The 22,252-nt window shown below is 49.3% G+C and overlaps 8 protein-coding genes across 8 annotated transcripts; 5 read left to right on the plus strand and 3 right to left on the minus strand.

Annotated features, from left to right (window-relative positions):
- Positions 1–268: 268 nt before the first annotated feature.
- K444DRAFT_623952 (uncharacterized protein) lies at positions 269–3,500 on the minus strand (the record flags this gene model as incomplete). Its single annotated transcript, XM_024882337.1, has 5 exons — positions 269–1,167; positions 1,228–2,745; positions 2,797–3,090; positions 3,170–3,342; positions 3,394–3,500. The coding sequence occupies 5 exons, from the start codon at positions 3,498–3,500 to the stop codon at positions 269–271; spliced, it is 2,991 nt and encodes a 996-aa protein (XP_024743352.1).
- A 729-nt stretch (positions 3,501–4,229) lies between these two features.
- Positions 4,230–5,281, plus strand: K444DRAFT_606738 (ARF/SAR protein). Its single transcript, XM_024879045.1, has 6 exons — positions 4,230–4,319; positions 4,365–4,475; positions 4,524–4,540; positions 4,587–4,732; positions 4,783–4,863; positions 4,911–5,281. The coding sequence occupies exons 1-6, from the start codon at positions 4,261–4,263 to the stop codon at positions 5,040–5,042; spliced, it is 546 nt and encodes a 181-aa protein (XP_024743353.1). The 5' UTR covers positions 4,230–4,260; the 3' UTR covers positions 5,043–5,281.
- A 60-nt stretch (positions 5,282–5,341) lies between these two features.
- Positions 5,342–10,614, plus strand: K444DRAFT_606739 (uncharacterized protein). Its single transcript, XM_024879046.1, has 3 exons — positions 5,342–5,639; positions 5,730–9,958; positions 10,010–10,614. Exons 1-3 carry the CDS (start codon positions 5,477–5,479, stop codon positions 10,373–10,375), a joined length of 4,758 nt encoding a protein of 1,585 aa, XP_024743354.1. The 5' UTR covers positions 5,342–5,476; the 3' UTR covers positions 10,376–10,614.
- Positions 10,615–11,092: 478 nt separating this feature from the next.
- K444DRAFT_516745 (uncharacterized protein) lies at positions 11,093–12,935 on the plus strand (the record flags this gene model as incomplete). The annotated part of the gene is made up of 3 exons (XM_024873707.1): positions 11,093–11,163; positions 11,230–12,035; positions 12,085–12,935. 3 exons carry the CDS (start codon positions 11,093–11,095, stop codon positions 12,933–12,935), a joined length of 1,728 nt encoding a protein of 575 aa, XP_024743355.1.
- A 613-nt stretch (positions 12,936–13,548) lies between these two features.
- Positions 13,549–14,318, plus strand: K444DRAFT_606744 (uncharacterized protein). Its single transcript, XM_024879047.1, has 3 exons — positions 13,549–13,930; positions 13,978–14,088; positions 14,134–14,318. Exons 1-2 carry the CDS (start codon positions 13,668–13,670, stop codon positions 14,006–14,008), a joined length of 294 nt encoding a protein of 97 aa, XP_024743356.1. The 5' UTR covers positions 13,549–13,667; the 3' UTR covers positions 14,009–14,088; positions 14,134–14,318.
- A 1,593-nt stretch (positions 14,319–15,911) lies between these two features.
- Positions 15,912–19,081, minus strand: K444DRAFT_606748 (actin patch protein 1). The gene has a single exon (XM_024879048.1). The coding sequence runs from the start codon at positions 18,636–18,638 to the stop codon at positions 16,077–16,079; it is 2,562 nt and encodes an 853-aa protein (XP_024743357.1). The 5' UTR covers positions 18,639–19,081; the 3' UTR covers positions 15,912–16,076.
- Positions 19,082–19,495: 414 nt separating this feature from the next.
- K444DRAFT_606749 (uncharacterized protein) lies at positions 19,496–19,875 on the plus strand. The gene has a single exon (XM_024879049.1). The coding sequence runs from the start codon at positions 19,630–19,632 to the stop codon at positions 19,834–19,836; it is 207 nt and encodes a 68-aa protein (XP_024743358.1). The 5' UTR covers positions 19,496–19,629; the 3' UTR covers positions 19,837–19,875.
- Positions 19,784–22,217, minus strand: K444DRAFT_606750 (Poly(A) polymeras-like protein). Its single transcript, XM_024879050.1, has 7 exons — positions 22,009–22,217; positions 21,172–21,916; positions 20,539–21,121; positions 20,293–20,407; positions 20,121–20,229; positions 19,943–20,012; positions 19,784–19,875 (listed from the first exon to the last, which is right to left on the minus strand). The coding sequence occupies exons 1-6, from the start codon at positions 22,152–22,154 to the stop codon at positions 19,947–19,949; spliced, it is 1,764 nt and encodes a 587-aa protein (XP_024743359.1). The 5' UTR covers positions 22,155–22,217; the 3' UTR covers positions 19,784–19,875; positions 19,943–19,946.
- Between the last annotated feature and the right edge of the window lie 35 nt (positions 22,218–22,252).

Here is a 22,252-nt window from a genome sequence, read left to right on the forward strand (position 1 = left end):
ATCGAAGTAGGGAACATCGATAAGCAATGTTGCACACAAACCGAATTGCAGGCCACATCATCGATGGTCGATCCATATCTCGCAAACCAAATTGCAGTGAAAAGAGAAAATGGGAATTGTAGCGTCTTCCACAAACCAAATTGCAGTTGACGGAGGGTATCGAGATTGTAACGTTTTCCACAAACCAAATCGCAGTCAACGGAGGATATCGGGGTTGTAGCATTTTCCACAAAACGAATTGCAGTCAACGCTCAACATTGCAAGATCCTTAAAAAAAAGCATCAAACTCGCCCTCGTGAAGAAGCTCGCATTGAAGAACAGCAATGTCCAACATTCGCCCAGTGCCATGGAGAATGGAACTCCGAGCAACCGATTTCATGCGATTCTCCTCCTTGAACCAGAACTTGTTGTAAAGGAAATTGCTCAGCCAAGGGAAGGTCGGATCATCCTTCTTCAGAACAGGAACCATCATGATCATTTGGTGAATCAAACCGCAACCGTTGGCCTCATGAACTGGGTCATTGTCGGGATTAATCCAAGGGCAAGCGTTCTTGAAGGAATAGGCAGTGGCCATACAGTGCAGGAGCTGATCGAGTGTGTTGCGGCCCACGCCCTTGCGTGTGTTTGTAGGATCAACATAGAGCTGAATGGTGACAGTACCACGGGATCGACCTCGGTTAGAGCCGCTGAAGGCATAGTTGAAGCGCTCTGCAAAAGCGAACCCGAGGACTGACTCGACTTGTGGCAGGATAATTTTGGCTGAACGAGTTCGTCCTTGCGCATCATGTGTCGGTGGAACTCGGCCCTTGACGGCGACCACGAATGGGAGCTTCTCTCTCTTGGCAGTCTCAATAAGTTCCTGTGCATCTAGGAGCGAAATCGGTTCTTGGTCCTCAGGGATGATAGAATTAATCACGTAGTGATTGTAGATCTTCACGATGTCCTGGGCATCCTTCTGTTGAGCTGGACGGACGTACATATCGATCTTCGGAGAGAATGGATTCGGTTCATCAACTGCCATTGCAATTTCGAGGTGACGATTATCGGCGGCTGCCCTGATGCTTTGGGACTTTCTTTGCTTTTTTCCCTCGCGGGCGCGGAAGTTGTTGGCATCAACAAGTGATGTCTGATGAAGTCTCTTCATTTCGTTCTCACCGTTTCCGATATCTAGAAGTTATTAGCATGAAGACACCAGTGTAAATATGAACCATTTTGTCATGGACATACCCGGACTAGACTCAGGTTGTTCGATGGGGTCGATAAGGACATCATTATTGATGGGACACTTACCACCTTTAAATTCATCAAGAGTAGTATCCACCTGAATAGAGGGTCCACACGGGATATCGCCACGCCATTCCTTAATGTAATCGGGAATGAAGCTATCGTTGAACCGGGTTCGGTCATTCTCCCAGTCACAAGGCGGAGGAGCCCAGCGTTTCTTGTCCCAGTCCAGCAATTGAGTCGCAGCATCCATTCCTTGGGTAGCCCGAATACCTTCCTTTCTGTTTTCCTCGACGACCCCATCATCGCTGACCTGGTCCTCAAATTTGAGACTGTGGTCGCGAGGCAAGAACCCTGTTGTTGTGACCAAGGCATCCTGTGTCAACGGCGCAATGTTGGCGGGAACTTGTTTGGTTGCGTTCAGCTCGTGAGCAACTTTCTCGTTGAAGGACTTGACATCAGTGGATGGAATTGTAGGCCAAGGGCCTTTCATGACACGAAGAGAATCAGTTGTGGTTTGATTGACAGTCGCTTTATCAATACTCGGAATGGCTGTTGCTATCTGGCTAGGACTGAACATCATATTGGGATCCTGCTTAGCAAAAGGGGCACTGTTCTCATTGTTGCTGTGAACCGGTTGTTGAGTTGGGCAAGCGGCTTGAGGAGGAGCGCGCTGCTGTTGAGGGGGAGGACCGCGTTGCTGTTGTTGACTGTAGTTTGCAGACTGAGGTGGGGTACCCCGTTGCTGCTGAGGAACAGAAGCCAGGCTGCCAGATGGCTGAGTGGTCCCCTTGCCAACAGGTGCATTCTGTTGCTGCTCAGTTGCTGTTGCTGGTGCCGGTCCATTGAAGGTGTATTTCTTTCCATTGGTGACAGTTGAGGACTGCACAAATTTCTGGAAGTGTTCAGTGCTATCTTGCTTCAGATGGAATCGTGCATTATTGAAGGGCGCATTCTGAGCGACTTTGCTCGACTTGTTCTGAGTGACAGCGCCGAAGTTCGAGACTGGCTTCGGACCATGGCCAGAGGATTGATTCAGCTGGGAAACCTTGCTGGTAGAATTTTGGTGGGCGTTTGGGACTTGCTTTGCGGGAGCTGACTTGGGAAGCAGACCCATCTTTCGAGCCCATTCTTCATTTTCGGTATTAGCCGTAGCTGGAGTAGTCGTCTCAGGCAAACGATCCATCCTTTGAGCCAACTCATCGCCATCTGTCGCAGCCTTAGCTGGAGTGACCGGCTCCTTGGGTAGAAGACCCATCTTTCGGGCCCATGCCTCGCCATCAGTATCCTGGGTGGCAGGAGTCTTCTGAATAGATGCTGGCTTTGGGGCAGCAACGGGGGCAGCAACCGGTGCTTGAGTGCTTGGCGGAACCTCCCACTCCTGTTCGGGCTCAATTCCTCGAAGATGCGATGGGACATAAGATTTCTGGGCCGCAATGCGGAATTGGTTTCGCTCAACTGTTGAGGGTGGCTGACCAGCCTTAACAGCCATTGAAGTCATTCCCTCGGGCTTTGGATTTGCTAAGAAATGTCAGCGGATATGGAAGTGATATCGATCTGCAAGTGAATTACCGGTTTGAGGTTGTTGAACTGCCCAGCTTGATGCAACGGGCTCACCAGATGGATTAGCTACTTGAGCATTAGCAGATATGAGAGTGATTTTGATGCGAAGGTGACTTGCCGGGCCGAGAAGATTGGCTTTCCCAGCTTGATTTGACTTGTCCCATAGTAGTTGGCTTTGGAGCCTCGGTGTTCCAAGCGCTATGTCCGCAAGGCGCCGGATTTGAAGTCTCGATCTGAGCGGCTGGTGACATCTTCTGGGCAGTAGCAGAGTGCAGTCGAGAAGGTTGTCGAGGTTGAGCAGGACTAGATGGCTGTTGAGAAACTTGTGTAGCTTGACCAGGACCAAACGGTTGTCGAGAAGGGTGCATGCCTTGAGCAGTACCAGAGTGCTGTTGAGAGGCTGGTCTAGCTCGAGCCTTAGCAGAGTGCTGTTGAAAAGCTTGTCTGGCGGCTTGGTTATGGGGAGCCCAGGTCGAATCTTGTAGAGTGCCAGTTGACTTCTCAAGCATGCTCTCGACGGTCATCAAATATGGTTTTGCTTCCGGTCGGTCGTACCTATGACTTGTCAGCTCTCATCTGTGATTACTAATACAAGTGTTATCATACAAAGGGATTGCGTTATTCTGAGTAGGAACTATGTTGTTCTGAGAGCGTATTCTCTTCGGGATGTACTTCTCCTTCCCGCCTCCAGAGGTGAGCCGTTGGTCGGACATGATGCCGTTTGGCTTCACCGGCAAGAGTGGATAGGGGAGTTGTTCAATAAGGGGGAGTGAAAGGAACTTGGGAATTGTGATATTGTGATAGTATCTTGATATGTGGAAGGTGACAAGGAGGTTGCAAGGAGGGATAGAGGAGAAGGAGGGGAGGGGTAAACTTGAATGAACTCACTTTTAGATCCGATATTGTGGGTCAAAGCACCCTCGCGTGGAGAGCCAATGAGCGTCCTATATTGGTATCGATGCTGTGCTGTTAAAGAGGCGAGGGCCGGGTGGAGAAATAGTGAAGATGCGAAGATGTGGTGGCAGAAGCCTTCTGTGGAAGATGGTTGCAAAATGAAGGGAACAGGGTCGTATGGAGACGAATAAGTTAATGAGATGGTTAAATTGATGGCAAGATGAGAAGGTACTGTCAAGGAAGGGTTTGGTAAAAGCAGAAGTGACAGTCCAAGTGGGCAAAGGTAAAAGCGTGCAAAGGGGTCAAGGTCTGTACCAGATGCTTTGATGAAAACAACCCTCGGAATGAGACGGAAGGTAGATGGTTAGATCTCAAAAGATGAAGCTTGTATCGCTCGTGAAGAAGTATCTTCAGGTTGCAAGAAGGATTCTCGGTCAAGTGTCGACTTAGGTTGGGGGTAGGTGATGATCACGTGATGCTATTTGATGGAGTATCCCATCCCCCTGTCACTTCCGGAGTTGGACGAAGTCTTTGCCCAACAATACACAGCCCACCACAGCTTTCCTACAAAAGGGCAAAATGCTGTCAATATTGCGAAAAGCAAGGTTGAAGGATAAGGAGATGCGAATTTTGATGCTGTAGGCTCTCTTGCTGGACAGATGGAATCTGCTGACATGGCTTAGCGGCCTGGACAATGCCGGCAAGACTACTATAGTCAAGAAGATCATGGGTGAAGATGTCAATACAGTCAGCCCAACACTGGGCTTCATTATCAAGACTATTGATTATGGCGGGTAAGTGCTTGGTTCACTGCCGCTATATCATACTGACTTTTCCCCAAGATATAAGCTTAATATCTGTAGGTGCACCAGCTGCTCGACTAGTGTCATTGCTGACCAGCTCAGGGGATGTTGGTGGCCAGAAGACCCTCAGATCATACTGGAGGAACTACTTCGAGAAGACTGATGCCTTAATCTGGGTGGTGGATGCCACTGATCGACTTCGAATCGATGACTGCAGGGAGGAGCTCCATGGCCTTCTACAGGAAGAGGTTTGACCATGCAGCGGTCTCACAAGATCCATGGCTGACCTGAATGCCAGAGACTTTCTGGGGCAAGTTTGCTGGTGTTTGCTAATAAGACAGATGTTAATGGATGCATGGATGAAGCAGAAATCCAAGATGTCTGGTTCTATCGATGTTGCCCTGCGGCTGGGCTAACCGAATGCAGGGGCTCCAGTTGAATGCCATCAAGACGCACAAGTGGCACATCATTCGATGTAGTGCGATTACGGGTGCGAATCTTAAAGAAGGTCTTGAATGGGTTGTGCAAGACGCCAAGGCTCGATTGTTTCTATACTAGAATGCTCTTATTGGTGGTGGTGGTGGTGTTTTGTTTTGGCTGTTGGTGTGGCTGCTGGTGGACTTGCAGGGAAGCGCGTTCTTCACAAAGCATCTAGATGCATAAACATTGAGAGCTTCAAGAAATCTCAAAGAAAAAGGAAGAAAGTATTGGTATTGAGTTAACATTTTTCAATCATACCATCTGCAGTAATGTTTGGCTTCATCAATTCTACAAAAAATAGCACTACAGGTGGCCGCAGAAGAGGTCCTGTTTCAAACCTTCCTAGAGAAGAAGCGAAAAAGCTTCTGGATCCACCTGCATAATAGCCGTATTCTCGTAGATTATTCTTCCATTTCAACTAACTTCCTACCCCGCTGGGCGGCCATGTATTCGTAACTCCTGGGCTTGTGCATGGTCAGGCTTTGAGTACTTGGGGGAACATTTCTGTCAATATGTCCGGCCCAACAGCAACGGACAGCGGTGAGGATGTCAACGATTTTCTAAAGCGCATCAAGGAATTGGGTGATAGGCGAGACCAAGAAGACGAAGAGCGCAACAAGAGGCTCGAGGAGGAGATCTTGCAGGGCAGAAAAGAACGACAGGCACGCCGCGCTGGTAGGTCAATCCGAACCTCTCCTCTGCAGTGGGATCCCGGTGTGACAGCTCACCTTGATTTTGTATCCCTGGCTAACTTCCACTATTCAGAGCGTGCCAGATCTATTTCCCCTACGAAGTCCTCTCCTGCGAATACCCCAACTGTATCGCGAATCTCGGCGGCCCAAGCCAGTGGCATTTTCCAGTCTTTGTCTCCCCAGATCAACCCCGAATGCGCTTCCGAGTCTCGACGCGACACCGCGGTTGGTGATGAGATGGATAGGTTGGCGGGCACCACGAATTCCCCAACAAAGGAAAATACTGCACCGTTTGATGAGGAACGCGTTATCTCGGAGTCCGATCTTATCAGGAATATTTCAGTCAAAGCATCACCATCAAATGCTATGCCCTCGAGAGATTCACGGCTGTCCTGGCAGCGCCGCCCAAATTCCCAATCCCCGGATCGCCCAAGAAGTCGGCCACTCTCAATGGTAGCTGCTGAGAACGCTGCGCGATCTCCGAGAGCTACGCCTGAACCGGCATCCACAGCAGAGCCAACGCTTTCTCGGGAAGAAATTTCACAATCACTGGCGTCCAAAGATCCTGCGTGGTTCCGGCAGACTGCTGACAGGGGATTGAATTCGAAAGCATACAGACGGAATCAAGTGGAGGACGAGGACAGATCGGATCACGGGTCTAATTCCTCTCGGGTACAAATGCCAGGAATGGGTAGAGAGTCTTCAGAACCCGAGAGAGCTATTGATGAACCGATGGACCGCTCTTCTTCTCCATCGAGAAGCAGTGCAGGAGTTGGAAGTGGCTCAAAAGCGTCTTATCAAGCTAGCCCTCGAGTTTCGGGTGGAATTGGCTCTCCACTTACCTTGACTCCAGCCCAGAAACTCGAACCTCCAGGAGATTCGAATTCTGAGAGCCGTAATTTGGCTATGTCACCATCACAAGGCCGAATCTCACCAGAAAGACTTGAACGGCCGGCTTCTCCTACGAAGGGAATGGGAGGCTTTGTTCAGAGTGCCATCATGAAGAGATCGGATAGTGTGAAGAGGTGGAGCGTACAATCGCCAGCAGGTCTCACGAGGGGCGATTCGATTGCTAGTAATCGCAGTAGCCAAGATCATAGCAGCAATATGGCTCTGGGTGGCGTCAACTCAGCAGGGAGCTCTAGACCAAGCAGCTTGAGTCGAGACAATTCACCCCATCCCAATTCGAGGCCCGTGTCGAGTCACAGCAATAATACCATCACTCAAGAACGCCCTGGGACATCCAGCTCTATGAAAAGCTGTATTACTGCGTCAACAGCAAGCGATACGTTTGCAAAGCCTTCTCTTCCCGCTTCACGGACGCAGACTCCATTGGAAACTAGAATCGACCAAGAAAATGCCTCTACCGAGACGCCAACACGGGCCGAAACAACACCCCCTACAAGCCCTTCAAAGACTATGGACCCGAGGAGATGGAGTCCGACAAAATCCAGTTGGCTTGAAAGCGCATTGAACAAACCCGAATCTCCTAAGCCCAAACCAAAAGCCGCGCCGCCGTCTCAACAGCCTGCTTGGATGTCGGAGATCAATAAAGCGAAACAGAAAAGCAATGCTGACCTTTCTCGAAGCCCTCCAACTGGACCAAAACACGAAGTTAGCATTGGCGGTTTGATGAGATCACCACCCCCAGGTGGACTTGCAAAACCTTTGAGCATAGGAGGACTTCCAACGGGCTTTTCTTCTGGGGCAATTACGAGAAACCGTCTTGACAGCACTGCTTCTCAAGAAAGCAAAGACTCTACAAAGTCAAACGATGTTGACAACACTGCCGCTTCAACGACACTCCCTATCTCGAAGCCCTCGCCCGCCGCCGGCAAAGTCAAACCAAACACTCCCCCGAGGAAAGATTTTCGTGCAAATCTAAAAGCTCGTCAGGCTCCATCGGAAAGCACTTCGATTGAGCCCGAATTTAAGAACGTGTTTGGCCAGCTGAGACGCACCAAGACACAGAATTATGTTGCACCTGACGAACTTAAGAACAATATCACTCGTGGGAAGGCTGCTTTGAACATTACCGGAGGTCCCAAGAAAACCGAACGTAAGGATGATTTCAAAGAAGCTATTTTGAAGAAGAAAGAAGATTTCAAGAGGGCACAACTCGAAGGAAAGGGTGTCACAAGGTCTGAAAGTTCTGCTAGCCACGATTCTGACATTCCCGAAGCTTTAGCCAAACGGAGAGCTCTTGGAAGATCTGGATCTATTGCGGCCGAAGCAGACCCTGTCACTTCTAATTTGGCCACAAAAGAGAGCAAAACCGAGGAATCTGCGAAGGCATCTACGTTCGTGAATGAAAAGAGTGCATCAAGTCAATTTCAGCCGAAAGAGCCAGCAGGAGGAAAGCTTGCTGGTCGATTGAACCCTGGACTTGCAGGACTGCTGGCAAGAGGACCCCCGTCAATGGCTAATGATCCCTCTCAGTCATCGAGTCCCTTTTCTCAACGCACAGTGAGCATGAGCACTTCCACGTCCAATACGGAGGCTCCAGATTCCGGTCCACAGCTCACACACATGACCAAGGGGCGTGCCAGAGGCCCACGAAGAAAGGCACCCTCTAGTGCACTCTCAGCTACCATGGCGTCTGACGAGACAAAACCAACTTCAATGACAAGTGAAGATCTGACCCCCAAACCGCCACGAATTGAGACCCGGACGTTCTCGAAACCAAGCGAGAATGTCCCAGCAAAGCAACAAACAGATGCTGAGAATCCCGTATCGCAACCATCGTCACCTCGCAAGCTTGACATGAAAAGACGGTCCCAATTTCTGCAAGAGGCTCCTGACATGAACGGGGCGGAATCGAAACCAGAAGTCTCTGAGCCACTGTCCCCAACCAAATTAAACTTCCGCGAGACCCCTATGAAGCTACCAGAGACAAAGTCAGATACGAAAGTTACGTCACCCACCAAACCAAAGCCCAGCACCCCGGTCAAATCACCTTCCCTCTTATCCAAGGAAAAAGTAAGCTTCCCTTTGCAATCAGAAGAGACCACAAAGGTTCGACCGTCTCTTATGACATTTGCGAAGTCAGATATGGTTGAATCCTCCTGTGCTGGACCAGTTGATCCCAAAACTCCAAGAAGAAACGTAGATGATCTCGAATCAAGCAAGGCGAGCTACAAGGATTCTGCCGTATCAGTCAAATATGCTGCTGCGTTATGGGATCGACCCTCGCCTACAAAGACAACTGGAAATCAACCGCGTGCCAGATCACCTATCAAGCTTCCGACGCATGATGATGAGAAAGCCGCGATGATTGATGCCGGTTTACGACCAACAAATCCTGTCAAGGGGGGTTCCATAGGTCTTGGTATCCAGAGCACAAGAGATGCAAGAGCAACTCGACCGCTTCCAACGCCACCAACCAAGAGCCCATTATCACCGCCTCCTAGTGCGGGCCTTATGCCTTCCATTGCGCCAACCAAGTCAAATGACAGCCCAGTGCCACAGACTTCGGAGGCATCAAAACTACTTGTTGATTTCTTTAGAGATAACAAATCGTCGATTCAATACAAGGTTGATACAGCGGCAGTGTTGACTTCTCGACCCGATCAAAGAGGAAATATCAAGACACTGCAATCAACCTTGTATCAACTTTCCCCTGACGGTAAAAAGCAACAAGTACCAAATCATCAAGAGCGAATCCTATTTGAAGGAAATCTTTACCTTTGTTTCCACACTTTTAGCAATGCGGCTGGCAAGAAAGCAACAGAGTTCTATTTTTGGATCGGAGACGAAGTCTTGGACCGAACTGTGGAGGAAGCCGAAGTATTTGCTCAAAAGGAGGCCAGAAGTGCAGGCGGCAAACTCATCAAAATTTGCCAAGGCAAGGAGACGCCCGAATTTTTCCACGCTTTGGGAGGGATCATTATAGTTCGAAGAGGTTCTGCGAACAGATACGATTCTCTTGCGCCCCATATCCTTTGCTGTCGAAAGCACCTTGGCCAGATCGTCTTTGACGAAGTCGATTTCCTACCCAGCAGTTTGTGCTCTGGGTTTCCGTATCTCATATCCACCCAATCCGGAAAGTCGTATTTGTGGAAGGGAAAAGGAAGTGGTATCGAGGAGCTGAGCTGTGCTAGACTTATTGGGATGGATTTCGGTCTGACCGGGGAGATCGAGGAGGTGGAGGATGGCAAAGAGCCGGCGTCCTTCCTGCAAATGTTCGTCGGCAAAGCACATGATACTGCAATTCCCAAGTCCGCAGATCATTGGAGGCTCAAACCGAATTACACCAAATACTCAACACGACTATTTCGCTCGCATTCGTCTGCCAAGGAGCAGGTAAGTCGTAGATATATTGTACGCAAGACGACGACGCTGACAGGGTTCAAGATCACAGAGATCAGTCCATTCTGCATCCATGACCTAGAGCCTGAAAGCATTTACATCCTTGATGCATTCTTCGAAATCTACATTCTTGTGGGTTCGATGGCGCAATCGCAATTTTCAGCCTTCCAGCACTCCCTCATGTTTGCGCAGGAGTATGGCATTCTTGCAGCGGGTATGGAGGATCGACCATTTGTTCCGGTGACGACGATTGTGCTAGGAGGTGTTCCGAAGGACATGAGGGCTGTCTTCCGCAAATGGAAAGACGCCTTGTCGCCGACGGAGATGAAGGCTATGGGAACTCCTCTGCAAAGAGGGAGAAGTCTGCGAGTCGTGCCCCTGACGGCTGCGTTGGAGGCTACTCGGAACTGAATGCCATTGACGGCTTTTGGAGATGGCGACGCTGTACGATCAGAGACGCTCACGAGACAAACGTGTGGATTGGATTATGTTGTACGAAGCATTGTTTCTCTGTAAATATTAGGGGAGTAAGTCATCTCGGCAGTGGTCGTCTCGGATGGCTTTAGGACATTCACAGAGGTAATGAGACATTACCATAGCTGAACTGAACTCTCGTCCAAATAAGGTTTCAAGAAGATATCATCCCGTAAGGTCGGGCACACCGCTCGGTGATTTTGTACTTGACCCATTGGGGTGCGTAGGAGTTGAACTCAAAATAGAGGGGCGGAGCTGTGGCTTACAGTACCAGGCCATGGTGGGCTGCAGCGAGCTGCTTACTCATCATACTAATAGCGCTGCTACTATTGGTCAGGTCGGGTTCAAAAATTTGTCGGATTCGAGAGTGGATCTCAGCATCCACTCACAGCGCTATTTATTGTGTCAGCCTTGTGGTGGTGGCTCATTCGTATACGAATCAGCTGCAGCGACTCGACGGTCAATGCGCAGCCCTGCGTCTGACTTGCAGCCTACGCCGCACATTCTTCGTCATTATGAAAAGAGAAGCAGTCTTCAGTGTGCTTCATTGTCTGGCTCCATCTTATGATACCTTCCTCGCTCCCTGGTATCCGAGCAGGTAGGTTCTTTCACAGCTGCTATACCTCCGTGACGAACGATCCCTCTATGTCAAACATGACCGTTACTGTAGTTTCGAAGAAAAGAAAATGCGGGCCTAAGACGAGAAGCGGCTGTCAGACTTGCAAGTAAGCTTATTTCCCGCTCTTGAAGCTTAAGAGTTATTGTGGGCGGCCATTCTGATGCTCAGCTAGAATAAGACGAATAAAATGCGATGAGACGAAGCCTAGCTGCCTACGATGCTCGAAGACCGGACGAAATTGCGATGGCTACGGCCTTGAGCCTGCCTTAAAACCTTTGGACAACAGGCGCCTGGGAGTCATCCAGCGGTTATACACACACACGCCAGGAAATGGCCAAGAGAAACGGGCATTCCAATACTTCATCAATCGAACAGCAGTAGAACTGTCCGGCTTCTACAGCAGTTCATTCTGGGAGCAGCTCATATTGCAAGCAAGCACTGCAGAACCGGCTTTACGACATGCGGTAATCGGGATTGGGGCTTTGCACGAGGAATACATCAATGGGACACTGAAGTATGATGTCAACGAAAGCAATCCTACCTTTGCAGTCTCCCAGTATACCAAAGCGATTGGGCACCTACGGAAGTCTCTTGCCAATGAAAAGCAAGACCCATTGACAGCATTGATGTCGTGCATACTTTTCGTATGTTTCGACAGTCTGCGGGGCTTTTTCACCTCCGCAATGGTTCATCTGCACAGTGGGCTAAAGATCCTCCGTGACTTGCGATTTGAATCTGCGGCCCAGAGCGACATGGTCGAAGAAAGTCTCGGGCCTCTGTTCAATCGGCTTAGTCTCCAGTCCATATTATACGTTGACACAAGAACAACTGAGATTCGACGAGATTTCGTGTCTCGGTTATCATATGTCAGATCCAAGGATGAGGATGTACCTGAAATATTTGAGACATTGGAAGATGCGCGGACGTGTCTGAATCAAGCAGCAGATGGCCTTTTCAGAGTGTTCTATCTTTGCGATGGTAAGCTCTTCCCCACAAAAATGTATAACTTTGCTCATAAATAAAACAGGGGAGCTGCCTATCAGTCAACAACCTCCTGAGTCTTACGTGATGTTTGACATATACTACACCAAACTTCATGCTTGGAATCCCGCCTTCGAAAAATTCATGGCGGCCAAGTCCAAATTCCTAAACGGCAGAGAGCTTCGTGGGGCCGCAGTCCTCAAAATACACGCAACAATCGTGAAGATTATGGCAGAAGCTTCACCTGGTCCTGGCGACGATCGACCTATCGGCGAAGCGATCAACGCCTCTACTACCTTTGAACCTTTAACAAACGATTTCCGGATTGTGGTTACATTATGCAAATCTATAATTGCTGCAACAGAGCAAGATGTCCAACTTGGAAAGCCGGCCCTAAATTTCTCTACGGATCTTGGGATAGTTGGCCCGCTCTACTATGTGGCCTGTCGATGTCGTGATCACCCCCTACGCAACCAAGCCTTGGACTTGTTGACTCGATGTCCGAGACGGGAAGGAATGTGGGACAGCGAGGTTGGGGTAAGAATGATCAAGGAATACTGGGCCATCGAGGAACGGCATATGGCCTTCCAGAAAGATAGTGCACAAGAGCTCGGGATAAGCATTCCGCTTAGTGAGGTTGTGGATCTAGTGTTTACGGATGGGATGCGGTGGGAGTGGGTTTGGAAGAATCCGCTAGAACCCCCAACTATGGTTAGGGAGAGCAGTATGGATACTGTCAGTACGTCAAGTGTCAGTACGCCCGGGGGAGGCTGGGCGGACATGGTGAGATCCGGGAGGTCTTATGGCTCAATCAGAAAAGACACTGGTGTGAGATCATCTACACCCTCTACCTTCTATTTCTTCAAGCATGACCGGAATTTTTTACAACCACCTTAGGGGCTTAGAATATAAGCCAATTATATTCAGCTTCTTGATGACTGTATTCTATTCAAAAGCAAAATACTTGGAATCGAACGACCAAAACAGAATTAAGCTTAACAGAACCTCGCGGTGGACATAAAAAGAAACACTAATTTTCATTGTCCCTACTCAAAGTTAGAGAATAATCTGGACTTTGAGAAGAGAAGACGTAGATATTATAGCGTCCGGGATTATCGAAATATTATTGAAAGTATAAAAGCCCCTAAGAACATGAGGGGGCCGAGCAGTGGAATTGTCCCTACTGGACTTGGCACTAACCGCGAAACGTGATTTCTCTCTCTCCCCCCTCTTTGTTTAATAATAATACATGAGATTGTTGGCCTCTGCTTGCCTCGCACCAGAATCCCGACCCAGTAGTTGAACACTCTTACTATCAATGCTCCGGTCGGGCTTCGGCGTCGAAGTCGATGCCTATTCGCCTTTGATGTCGGTAGAGCGACTTTGTGGCGTCCCGTCAACCTGCAGAGCCTTCCCAACTGCCCACTCCGTCATCTCTGTTCTTTCACGATGACCATAGGCTCGCTAATTGAATCCTTCACGCCTCTTCCAATCATGGATTCTTTCCTCTATGGAGAGCCCCACAACTCGTGTTTTCTTGCCTGGCGGACCGCACAGCGTCTTCCTTTGGAAGGGAAGCTTCAACGCAACATGAGCTGAGCAGACATATGTACGAACGTGGACAGGCAAATGCGTGCTTTCGTTTCTCTTGCACCAAGTCGTGACAATGCGGTTGTGGCACTGATGGAGTATTCAGTCGTTGCAGCGCTGGCAGCGACTACTACTAGAGCCGTGCTTGGTGCGATGCCTTCACAAACCATGGGTGGGATCGGAGAGCGTCTTTTCGCGCTGCCTCTACCGACTGAGCCGCCGTCTTTGGAGCTGGCGAATAGAAGGCTGGAGAAGAAGGATGTCACGGATGTGACGAATATATTTACCGAATGGACTAGAGGGTCAGTATGACAAAAAGTAATGAGGCTATCTACTGATTTCGGGTCAGGCTTTGGGCAACCGGAGTGCGGGAATTATGAGACTTGTCTGTTCACGAGTGCGAATGGCTATTGCTACGACGGGTGCGGAAAGACGAGTATAGCTTATAATTGGGTTACTGGTATGGTTTATGTGACTTGAGGAGGAAAGTGACTAACTTGAACAGAGTGTTTTATCTATCCCTGGTCCGAGATCCCTCCTATCAGCCAAATATACTCGTAAGATCCTTCATCAGTCTCCTACAGCAGCTGATGTATTTTGTAGCCCTGCAACGGTGCCATATTGCGGCTACTTCGTCTTCGGAGTTGACTACACATTCTGGAATTTTGGCTGTTCAACCGCCTCGTACAAATTATTTGTTGATCTCCCTCCCAGTGCAACAGATGGAGAATCAACGCGCATCGTCCTTGCTGGAGGCGGAACATCTCAGATAACCCCCACAGCCACAACTATTTAGGTTACCCAACAATCATCCAACCCTGGGGCAACATGAACCGTCCTACTTCCCCCAGGAGCTGGTCAGAATAGTCTCCCCACCACTAAGACTTCTATGCCCACTGGTCCTATCGTGGGCGGCGTGATCGGCGGCATTGCATTGATAGCCTTCATCTCGTTCCTCGTCTCGTTCTGCCTCCGGAAACAAAGACAAGATAAAGCCATTGCCATAGCACTGCTCAAAACCAGCAACAGCAACAACAACAAGCGGATGCAGTAGCAGCAACTATTGCTTATCAGAATCGGATTCGTGTTCCAAAGATGGGAGCGACGCCGAAGCCTGCGGTTGCTTACATGCAACCTCCTTCTCCGCGTACAGGAGTATTTCCAGAGGAGCCGGCTGATGGGAATCAAAGTGCGTATGTTGAGAATACACGTCTTAGGTCTCGAAGTCTGCCTCCATTTTATACACAGTTACCTCAATCGAGGTCGTCGATTCCTAGCCCATTACATTGTAATTACAGTGAGCTGGAAGCGCAACGAAGAGCTGTTGGAAGATCTCCTACCAGTCCTGAGTTTTGGCAGATGGGGCGAGGGGGTGAACACCAGGGGGTTGATGAATTAGGGGGAACCAATAAGGGAAGTTTGAATGTTCCATCAGGAGTGCAAGAGTTGGTGCTAGTACTGGGGGTATTAATCAGCGGCCTGTTGGAGGGCAGGGACCGGGTCCCCGGCAATATACTGATATGAGTGGTGCCCCCATGAGTGAAGGGTTTCATTCTCACGAGTTAGGATGAATGGCGAATACTGCGTGAATAGCAACCACGGATGAGTTATATTCGAGGATAATTTGTTCCAAATTGAACTCCAGCAGGGGGAGAAATTAGAAAGTATGTGCGAGAGTCACTCAAAGAAGGCCAACTTGAAAGTGTTAGCTTCAATCAGTGGGTCTTTCAAGTAAAGCCTAGCACTTATACAGACAGCTCAAAATAGCCTTGTTTCCCATGCTCAAAGCCGGCAGTCGAGGCTCTCTCCCACTTCACCACAGCCCCTCAATAAGCATAACAAACATTAAAATCCCAGAAAACTTGCAAAAACAAAATTTCACAAACAAAGAGGTCGAACACACCTCTTGTCCGAAAGTTCAAAATCCACGTGGTGATCGCTCCCGATCAAGCTCAGCTCTGTATTCGTAATGCTTCTGTGCTTGGATTCAGACCCCATCCCTAGCGAGGGTATTATATGTTGCCTCGACGGTGATGCTCACTCGAAGATACAGATATAGACAGCCAAAAAGCCAAAAATAAGAAACGATAGTTACAAAAACCAAACACAGAAAGTGAGTTTCATCTCTATTGAGAACCCTCGACTGTCTGGCAAAATCAACCTTTTTTTATATTAAATATTCCAGCTTCTCTAGAACATTGCACCCAATACTGCAAGGGGCTCGACAACTTTGCTTGGGCTCGCTTTTTTGGGCTCTCCTGAGTAAGCAAAGCGACCCGATTTCAAGCAGCAGGAGAGAGAGGAGCGGATTTGTAGGAATCAAAATGGGTTCGAAAGTGGAGCCTTGTCCATTTATTCAAAGGATCGCTAATCTAGATATGTTCGTGTTAACATCACTTTATCCCACATTGGCCACCGCTAGCGTAACCGAAAGTCTTGTGCTTCCCATTACCTCTTCAAATCCTTAACCTTGACCTCTCCACCACCAACACCGGTCTTCCCTTTCCCATGTCCATAGCCTTCAACGTTCATCTCAGTCAACGTCTTCTCAATTAATTGCACCGCCTCGATACAAACATCGCTTCCAACCCTCCAACCCCTTAATGCGACACCTTGCGCGTCGAGTATACCCTTTGCGCGTTGCCATCTCCGCTTCCACATGTCTAGTTTCTTGTTGATGGGGACGTTACTGTTGGAGTTGGGTCTGTAGGATTCGTCATCGGAAGTGTCGGTGCTGTTCCAGGACATGCGTTTTGTGATTGAGTTAACTGTTGAGCCTGTTGTTCTGCGGGGTAGGGGAGGTGGAGGTGGTTCAGATAAAGGGTTATTGGGCGAGGGCGGGCCTTCCGATTTTGCTCCTTGGGATAAACCTATGCGTCCGGGCATGTATGATCTCACCTCTGGCAGAGAATTATAGGCTGCTGAGACCTTTTGACGCGTGCTGGAGACATAACCTTGATTGGGATCCTGGAGGTCTGTAGAGCTTTGCGTTTGTGACAGAGGGTGTGACGGGCCATTCTCCGAGGGCCTTGAACGACGCGGCTGAGGAGGTGGTGGAGGACTGCCCCTGCTCGTTGGTGGAGCAGGTGCAGAGACGGGATTTGTGTTTCCTCGAAGGGCTAAAGGCTTGGTGGGGCGAGGGGGCGGCACTTTCGAGCTAATGCCGTCTGGTGCTGACCTCCTCCTTGGCGAATCCAGTGCTTCGAAAGTCGATGAAGAGCGGGGCAAGACACGACGATGAGATTCATGAACATTTAATTGTTCAGGTTCATCGTCAAAGTCGATTAATGTCCCCATCGCTGGGCCGTCACTTGTTTGCAACTTGGCTTCTGAAGCTGCCCTTGGCGGAAGAACTGGGCGGTGCTCCGGTCTATCAGATGATTCTGACAACTGGGTGGTCCGACTGCTACCGGATTGAGCTCTCGAAGGGGGCCCCCTTTCTCTTCGGCGGTCGCCACTGAGAGGACCCATTGCCGAGTCGAAGTAACCCGCAGTGTCCGGTGTCGTGACGTCGCGGATAAAAATAGCGAGCACTTTGCCTGGATTGGCCAGCACCACATCGGTGTATACTTCAAGATCTGCTTCTCCACTGTCCCCAATAAGTATAAACTTTCGTTCTGGAAAGTCTCTCATGATCTTCTCAAGTGTCCCTTTCTTTCTCTCTGCGACGGGTTCGAAGATTCCTTGAAGCATTCCGCTATACTGCTTCAGGTGATATGACCCCGGAGGCAGGCCAGCTAATGAAAAATAACTTGCCAAGACTGGGAAGAGTTGCCACGGCGAGTTTGACACGTAGTGTACTCTGCAACCCATGTCGTACATCGTATTGTACCATTCTTTCACACCATCGATAGTAAGATCCCCAAGCTCTCGAATAAAGGTGTTTCTGAAAATCTCACGCGCTCCGCTTCCAATGGAAGAGTGTTTTATGGTATCATCAACATCACTGATGAGACTTACCCCCTTGAGCTCGGTAATCTTGACCTCTTCAGTTGCTGATAGTGACTCGGAGGCCAAAACTCTGACGTGAGTAGGCACAAATTCAAGAGCTGCCCGCATAACGAAATGCCCAGCTTCGTTTGTCATAACAGTTCGAGAAACAGAAGTCTGCTTGTCATAAAAGAACACCGTGATCGGTGAGGAGACCAATGGATTTGTTAGGAAAGGTCTCAAACGAGCCATCAAATGTGCATTCGCAGCGAACAGCTCCTGCGGTGACATATCCGATGGCTGGTTCCATGAAGCTCGTTTGTGCAGACGTCCGGGGCCCGGCGGATCATCAATTCGAGACGGAGTATGTGATCCAGATCTTCCCCTGTCTCCATAGATACTCTCCATGTCTGAGTCGTACTGTGGTCTCTCGCTATAGCCGCCCTCAGCGGCAACTTGTTGTTCTCCCTGACCCTTCCTTAAAATTTGCTCCGCCTCTTGTGCAATACTCTCCTCCTCTCGGCGAGCCTCATGTTCTTTATGCCGTACTCTTAACGATGTAGCTGAGTCTGGGCTTTGGGCTCTACTTGGGGGCTTGGGTGCAGGTATCCCACTCAGTTGTCGAGCAAGCCCTATTAGAAGTCTGTTCTTCCTGGTCATTGGACCTCTGTGTGGGGAGTAGATCCAGCCTCGAACGTCCACATCCACGATCGCCCGATCATCGTCGAACTTCTGCCATTCTCTTGCCCAATACTCGGCGTCCTGAGGTACATCTTCGTTCTCACTCCCAACCATTTGAGCCTCCGGATTCGGAGCTTCCTTGGTGTGCCTTTTCGCATATGAAGGGAAGAGAATAAGTTGCTCGTCGCCGTGGGACGCAATAGCAGCATCCGGGAAGGCGCCGGGTATGGTGACGGAATCGTCGTCAAAATCCCTGTTGCTCGAACCCCATTTCTCCTGGTATGACTGCTGATACGACTGTCCGATCTCTTTCGCAGCTTGTAGATACCCCGCAAGCTTCTTTCGCCGTGCCCCTCGTTCCCGGCCTTCACCTCCAAAGCTGGTCAAAGAACCAGACATGGTCACCTCTCTTGAAATGATACTCTCATTGTCTTTGATCTGCGCACCAAATATCCTGCGACCTCGTCTGCGAACAATATCAACAATACGCTTCCCTGAAGCCTTCCTTTCCTGGTGCCTGTTATGACGGTACACAATGTAGTTGTAAATCCGGGATTGTGCTTGAAGCTTGTACTTAGGCAGCGTATCGTAACGGAAGCTCCTGAGCCTTTCGCGTGCGCGCTGTCGAGTATGAGGAAACAGGTATCGAAATAGACTCTGGCGATGGTGAGAGTGGCCAGCGGCTCTTGGACGCAGAGGAGGGGGAGCCACTTTCGGTGATGTCGTGAGGCTGAAGGAGGATGACGGGGATTGTGGCGGCGAAAAGGCTGGGTGGGCTGGGGTCAGCGCTTACAATTGGAAGGACTTTAACCCAAACTCTCAGATCTCGCTGGACAGTGGAAGGTAGAACAAAGTTGGTTAAAAGTTTTACCGTGTGAACGCATTGGGGAGAAAAGGAAGCTCTCCGCTTCAGCTACAGTAGGCTGCCAAGGAATTTATTCAGGACGCTATCTCCCCTTTCCACAAGCGCCTCGCTCGCTTGGCCGCAGTGACGTATGGTTTAACTCTTTCGCATGCTATGTCGCAGTCTGAAGAGGAAATTATTAGGATAGGATACACAGTTTGCAACAACTTCTGATATCGAAAGTCTGATATTGACTGCACTCTTCATCTCAGGCATTTTGGAAACCAGGCTCTTTTATGTGCAACATATGCACCCGCCAGTCACTATCATTTTTTGCCGCCACCAGAAGGCTTTTTGCGAGGGCCTCGTCTGCTGACCTTGTGTTCTGTCACGTTCAAAATGGGGGTCGAGAGAAGGCTGCGAATAGTTTGAGGCTCGTGGCGCCAAATTGTAATTGTATTGGTCGCTAGATACACGGGCTTGTGCCCTTCTAAAGACCTCGTTTCGCCCATCCCCACGGTGTCATGATGCTGACTGAAGCTCTCTATGAACGCCATGCTCAAGAAACTGACCTCAAACTCCTTCTGGAAGATAGCCCGCGCCTGTATATCAAGTTCTTTTGGTCACGAGACTCCGTGCATGAAAGTGGTGGGCGGGAAGGCTGAAATGTCACTTAGCCAAATTTTGATTTTTGCTGCTGGTGTTAGTATCATTACGAGTCGGAATGTCGTAGTAAAGGAGATGCTTTGTTAGCAGTCGGATCGGTTGCGGAGATTTCGTGAGCGAAGAACGCTGAAACCCTGCCGTTAGATGCCGCTGAATGCGAGAAGGGAGGAAGGGAAGGCGGGTGGCTTCGCACAGAGTTATCCAGCAGCAACCACAGAGGTCTGCTGCGTCTGCTGCCTCTTTGTTGGCGCTTGATTCGGGTCCTATTCAAGTCAGTGTTGCAATATGACAAAGACTATGGGACCAAGTCGAGTATAGAATGTCCCGTGACCAGAGTCAAGTATTCGTGGACAACACGGCCAGTTACATACTTCTGTTGCAGGACGTTTCTTTGAAGCCCCGTTCGTAGTCGTTTTCTTCTTTTGCTTGCGCGTGGGCTTCACTTCTCCTTCTTCGAACAAGTCGTCGGGTAGGTCCGAACTATTTTGACATTCAGTGAGCCAAAAAAATATCACTGCAAAAGCCGCCTGTCGCTTCACTTACTTGCGAGTATGTATGATACAAATGGCGTTGGACTCGTGATCATACTTGTCCCAGATATAGCATTGCTCATTCCTAAATCGTGCAACAAGCAATTCAAGGTCAAGGGATTTGACACCTAGACAAATTAGCAGATGGGCGGCACACGAAGACCGCATAGGCGGAGGGTTAGAGATATGAATGGTCTTGTCAACGAGTACCAATTTAGAGCATGTAGAACTCTTAGCTATGGACAGGCTGGATACATACCTGGGTGCAACTCTAGGCCAATGTAATGAGTTGTGGTGTAGACCATCGTAACAGATCCATTAGTATCCGCTTTCTGCTCTGCGTTAACCAAATCGGTCTTGGATGAGGCTCCAACTGCAAGGCCATGGCCGGTGGTAGCTGTCGCAATATCCTTCGCCTGATGTTCGAGGCTTCCACCCTTTGCCTTCTCGACTTCTGCTTCGTTTTGGCATCTGTGGACTCGTGCAAAGCCTTTGTTGAATGGATGCGCCAAAGCAATCGACGGGTGGTCCTCAAGCAGCTTCACCAGGTGTCGAACTCTTGACTCGATATAACCAGACCATGGAAGCTGCGCTTCTTCAGACGTGCTAGCTGTAATGACGGAGAGGTAGTATTTGTAATCGGCAGTAAAGAATGTGTGTTTCGTGAATAGGTCCTTCCACTGAGCCTTTCCTACAATAATCTGTTCTGCAATATCCCCAGCCCGGTTGATTTCTTTATCTATGACTTCTTTCGTAGATCTCATGATATTATGAGTCGCGCACATGGAAGGATACGCGGGTGTGATGACAGGCATCAAGTGATATTTGTCGCCAGGGTATATCTTATATCTAGATTAGACAGGTTTAGTTCGAGGGTAATATAGGGACATACCTGGGGATTCCAGACCTTCAAATTGCCAATCCGAGTAGTGTAGTCGATCTGCTTCAGAATCACCGGCATGGGCCACTGCCATCTTTTCATGACCTGGAAGAACTTTGCTACGATGGTTGAAGCAACCGCCTTGGGATAGAGTTGGCAGACTCGAGCCACCAAAATAGCCCACACCACACCACCAGGAAATCCGTAAATGTTTCCAGCGATTCCCCGACGCGAACTCCATAATTTAATTGCACGAAGGGCGGCTCTGAAGACACCTAGCTCCGGGACCAAACTGAGCATTTCCTCTGCTACTCGAACACCATTTAACTGACGAACTTCTTGATCTGTTAAACCTCGCAAAAGATCTGGGGTTGTCATGACGAGATCTTTCTTGATTTGGTTGTGGATAGCAATTCGGCCAAAAAGCAAGTCGAGATCGACTCCATTGTACTTCAGAGTTATGATAGGTGCAAAGGCGTCCGGCTTGAGCGTGAGTTCGGTGATTGAGCCTTCAGGTGCCATTTTTTGGAGAATCTCGGGGAATGTGGCAAAGAAATCTTCGATGGTTATGTTCGATGGACAAACAACCAAGGTGTCAATATCCGAGCCTGGTCCTATGACACCAAGCTTAAAACTTCCAAAGGTCACAATTTTCCCGCCTAGGCTCTTGACAAGACTGTCGGATAAACCCTGCGCCTTCCCAACATGTCTAATGAACTCTTCGGCGATTTGTTGAAGGGAGTTGAGAACGGCCAATCTAAAAGAAATATAGTATCAGCAGACTGCACCCCATCCATCGCCAACAGTATGAGGGGAGGAGAAAATAATGTAGGGTGACGAGTAACATACCTCTTGTTAGTTTCTGTTGCACTTTCGTAGTTGTTCTGCCTCTTCAATTCGTCGACCAGGGCTTCGGTCGCTCGTCGGTCAGCATCCGTAGGGAGAGCAAGCGAAAGAGGACCTGTCACACCAAGCTGCCCACCTGAAGCCGCCATCTCGATGGCGAGGCAGGTAGCAAAGTTGAAGGCGAGACGGTGTTGACAAGGAATGAAGGGAAAGTTGAAGGTGTTTGGTATTTCGATTCAAGGTCGAA

Source organism: Hyaloscypha bicolor (assembly GCF_002865645.1).
Source record: "Hyaloscypha bicolor E unplaced genomic scaffold K444scaffold_13, whole genome shotgun sequence".
In the NCBI taxonomy this organism is placed as follows: Eukaryota; Fungi; Ascomycota; class Leotiomycetes; order Helotiales; family Hyaloscyphaceae; genus Hyaloscypha; species Hyaloscypha bicolor.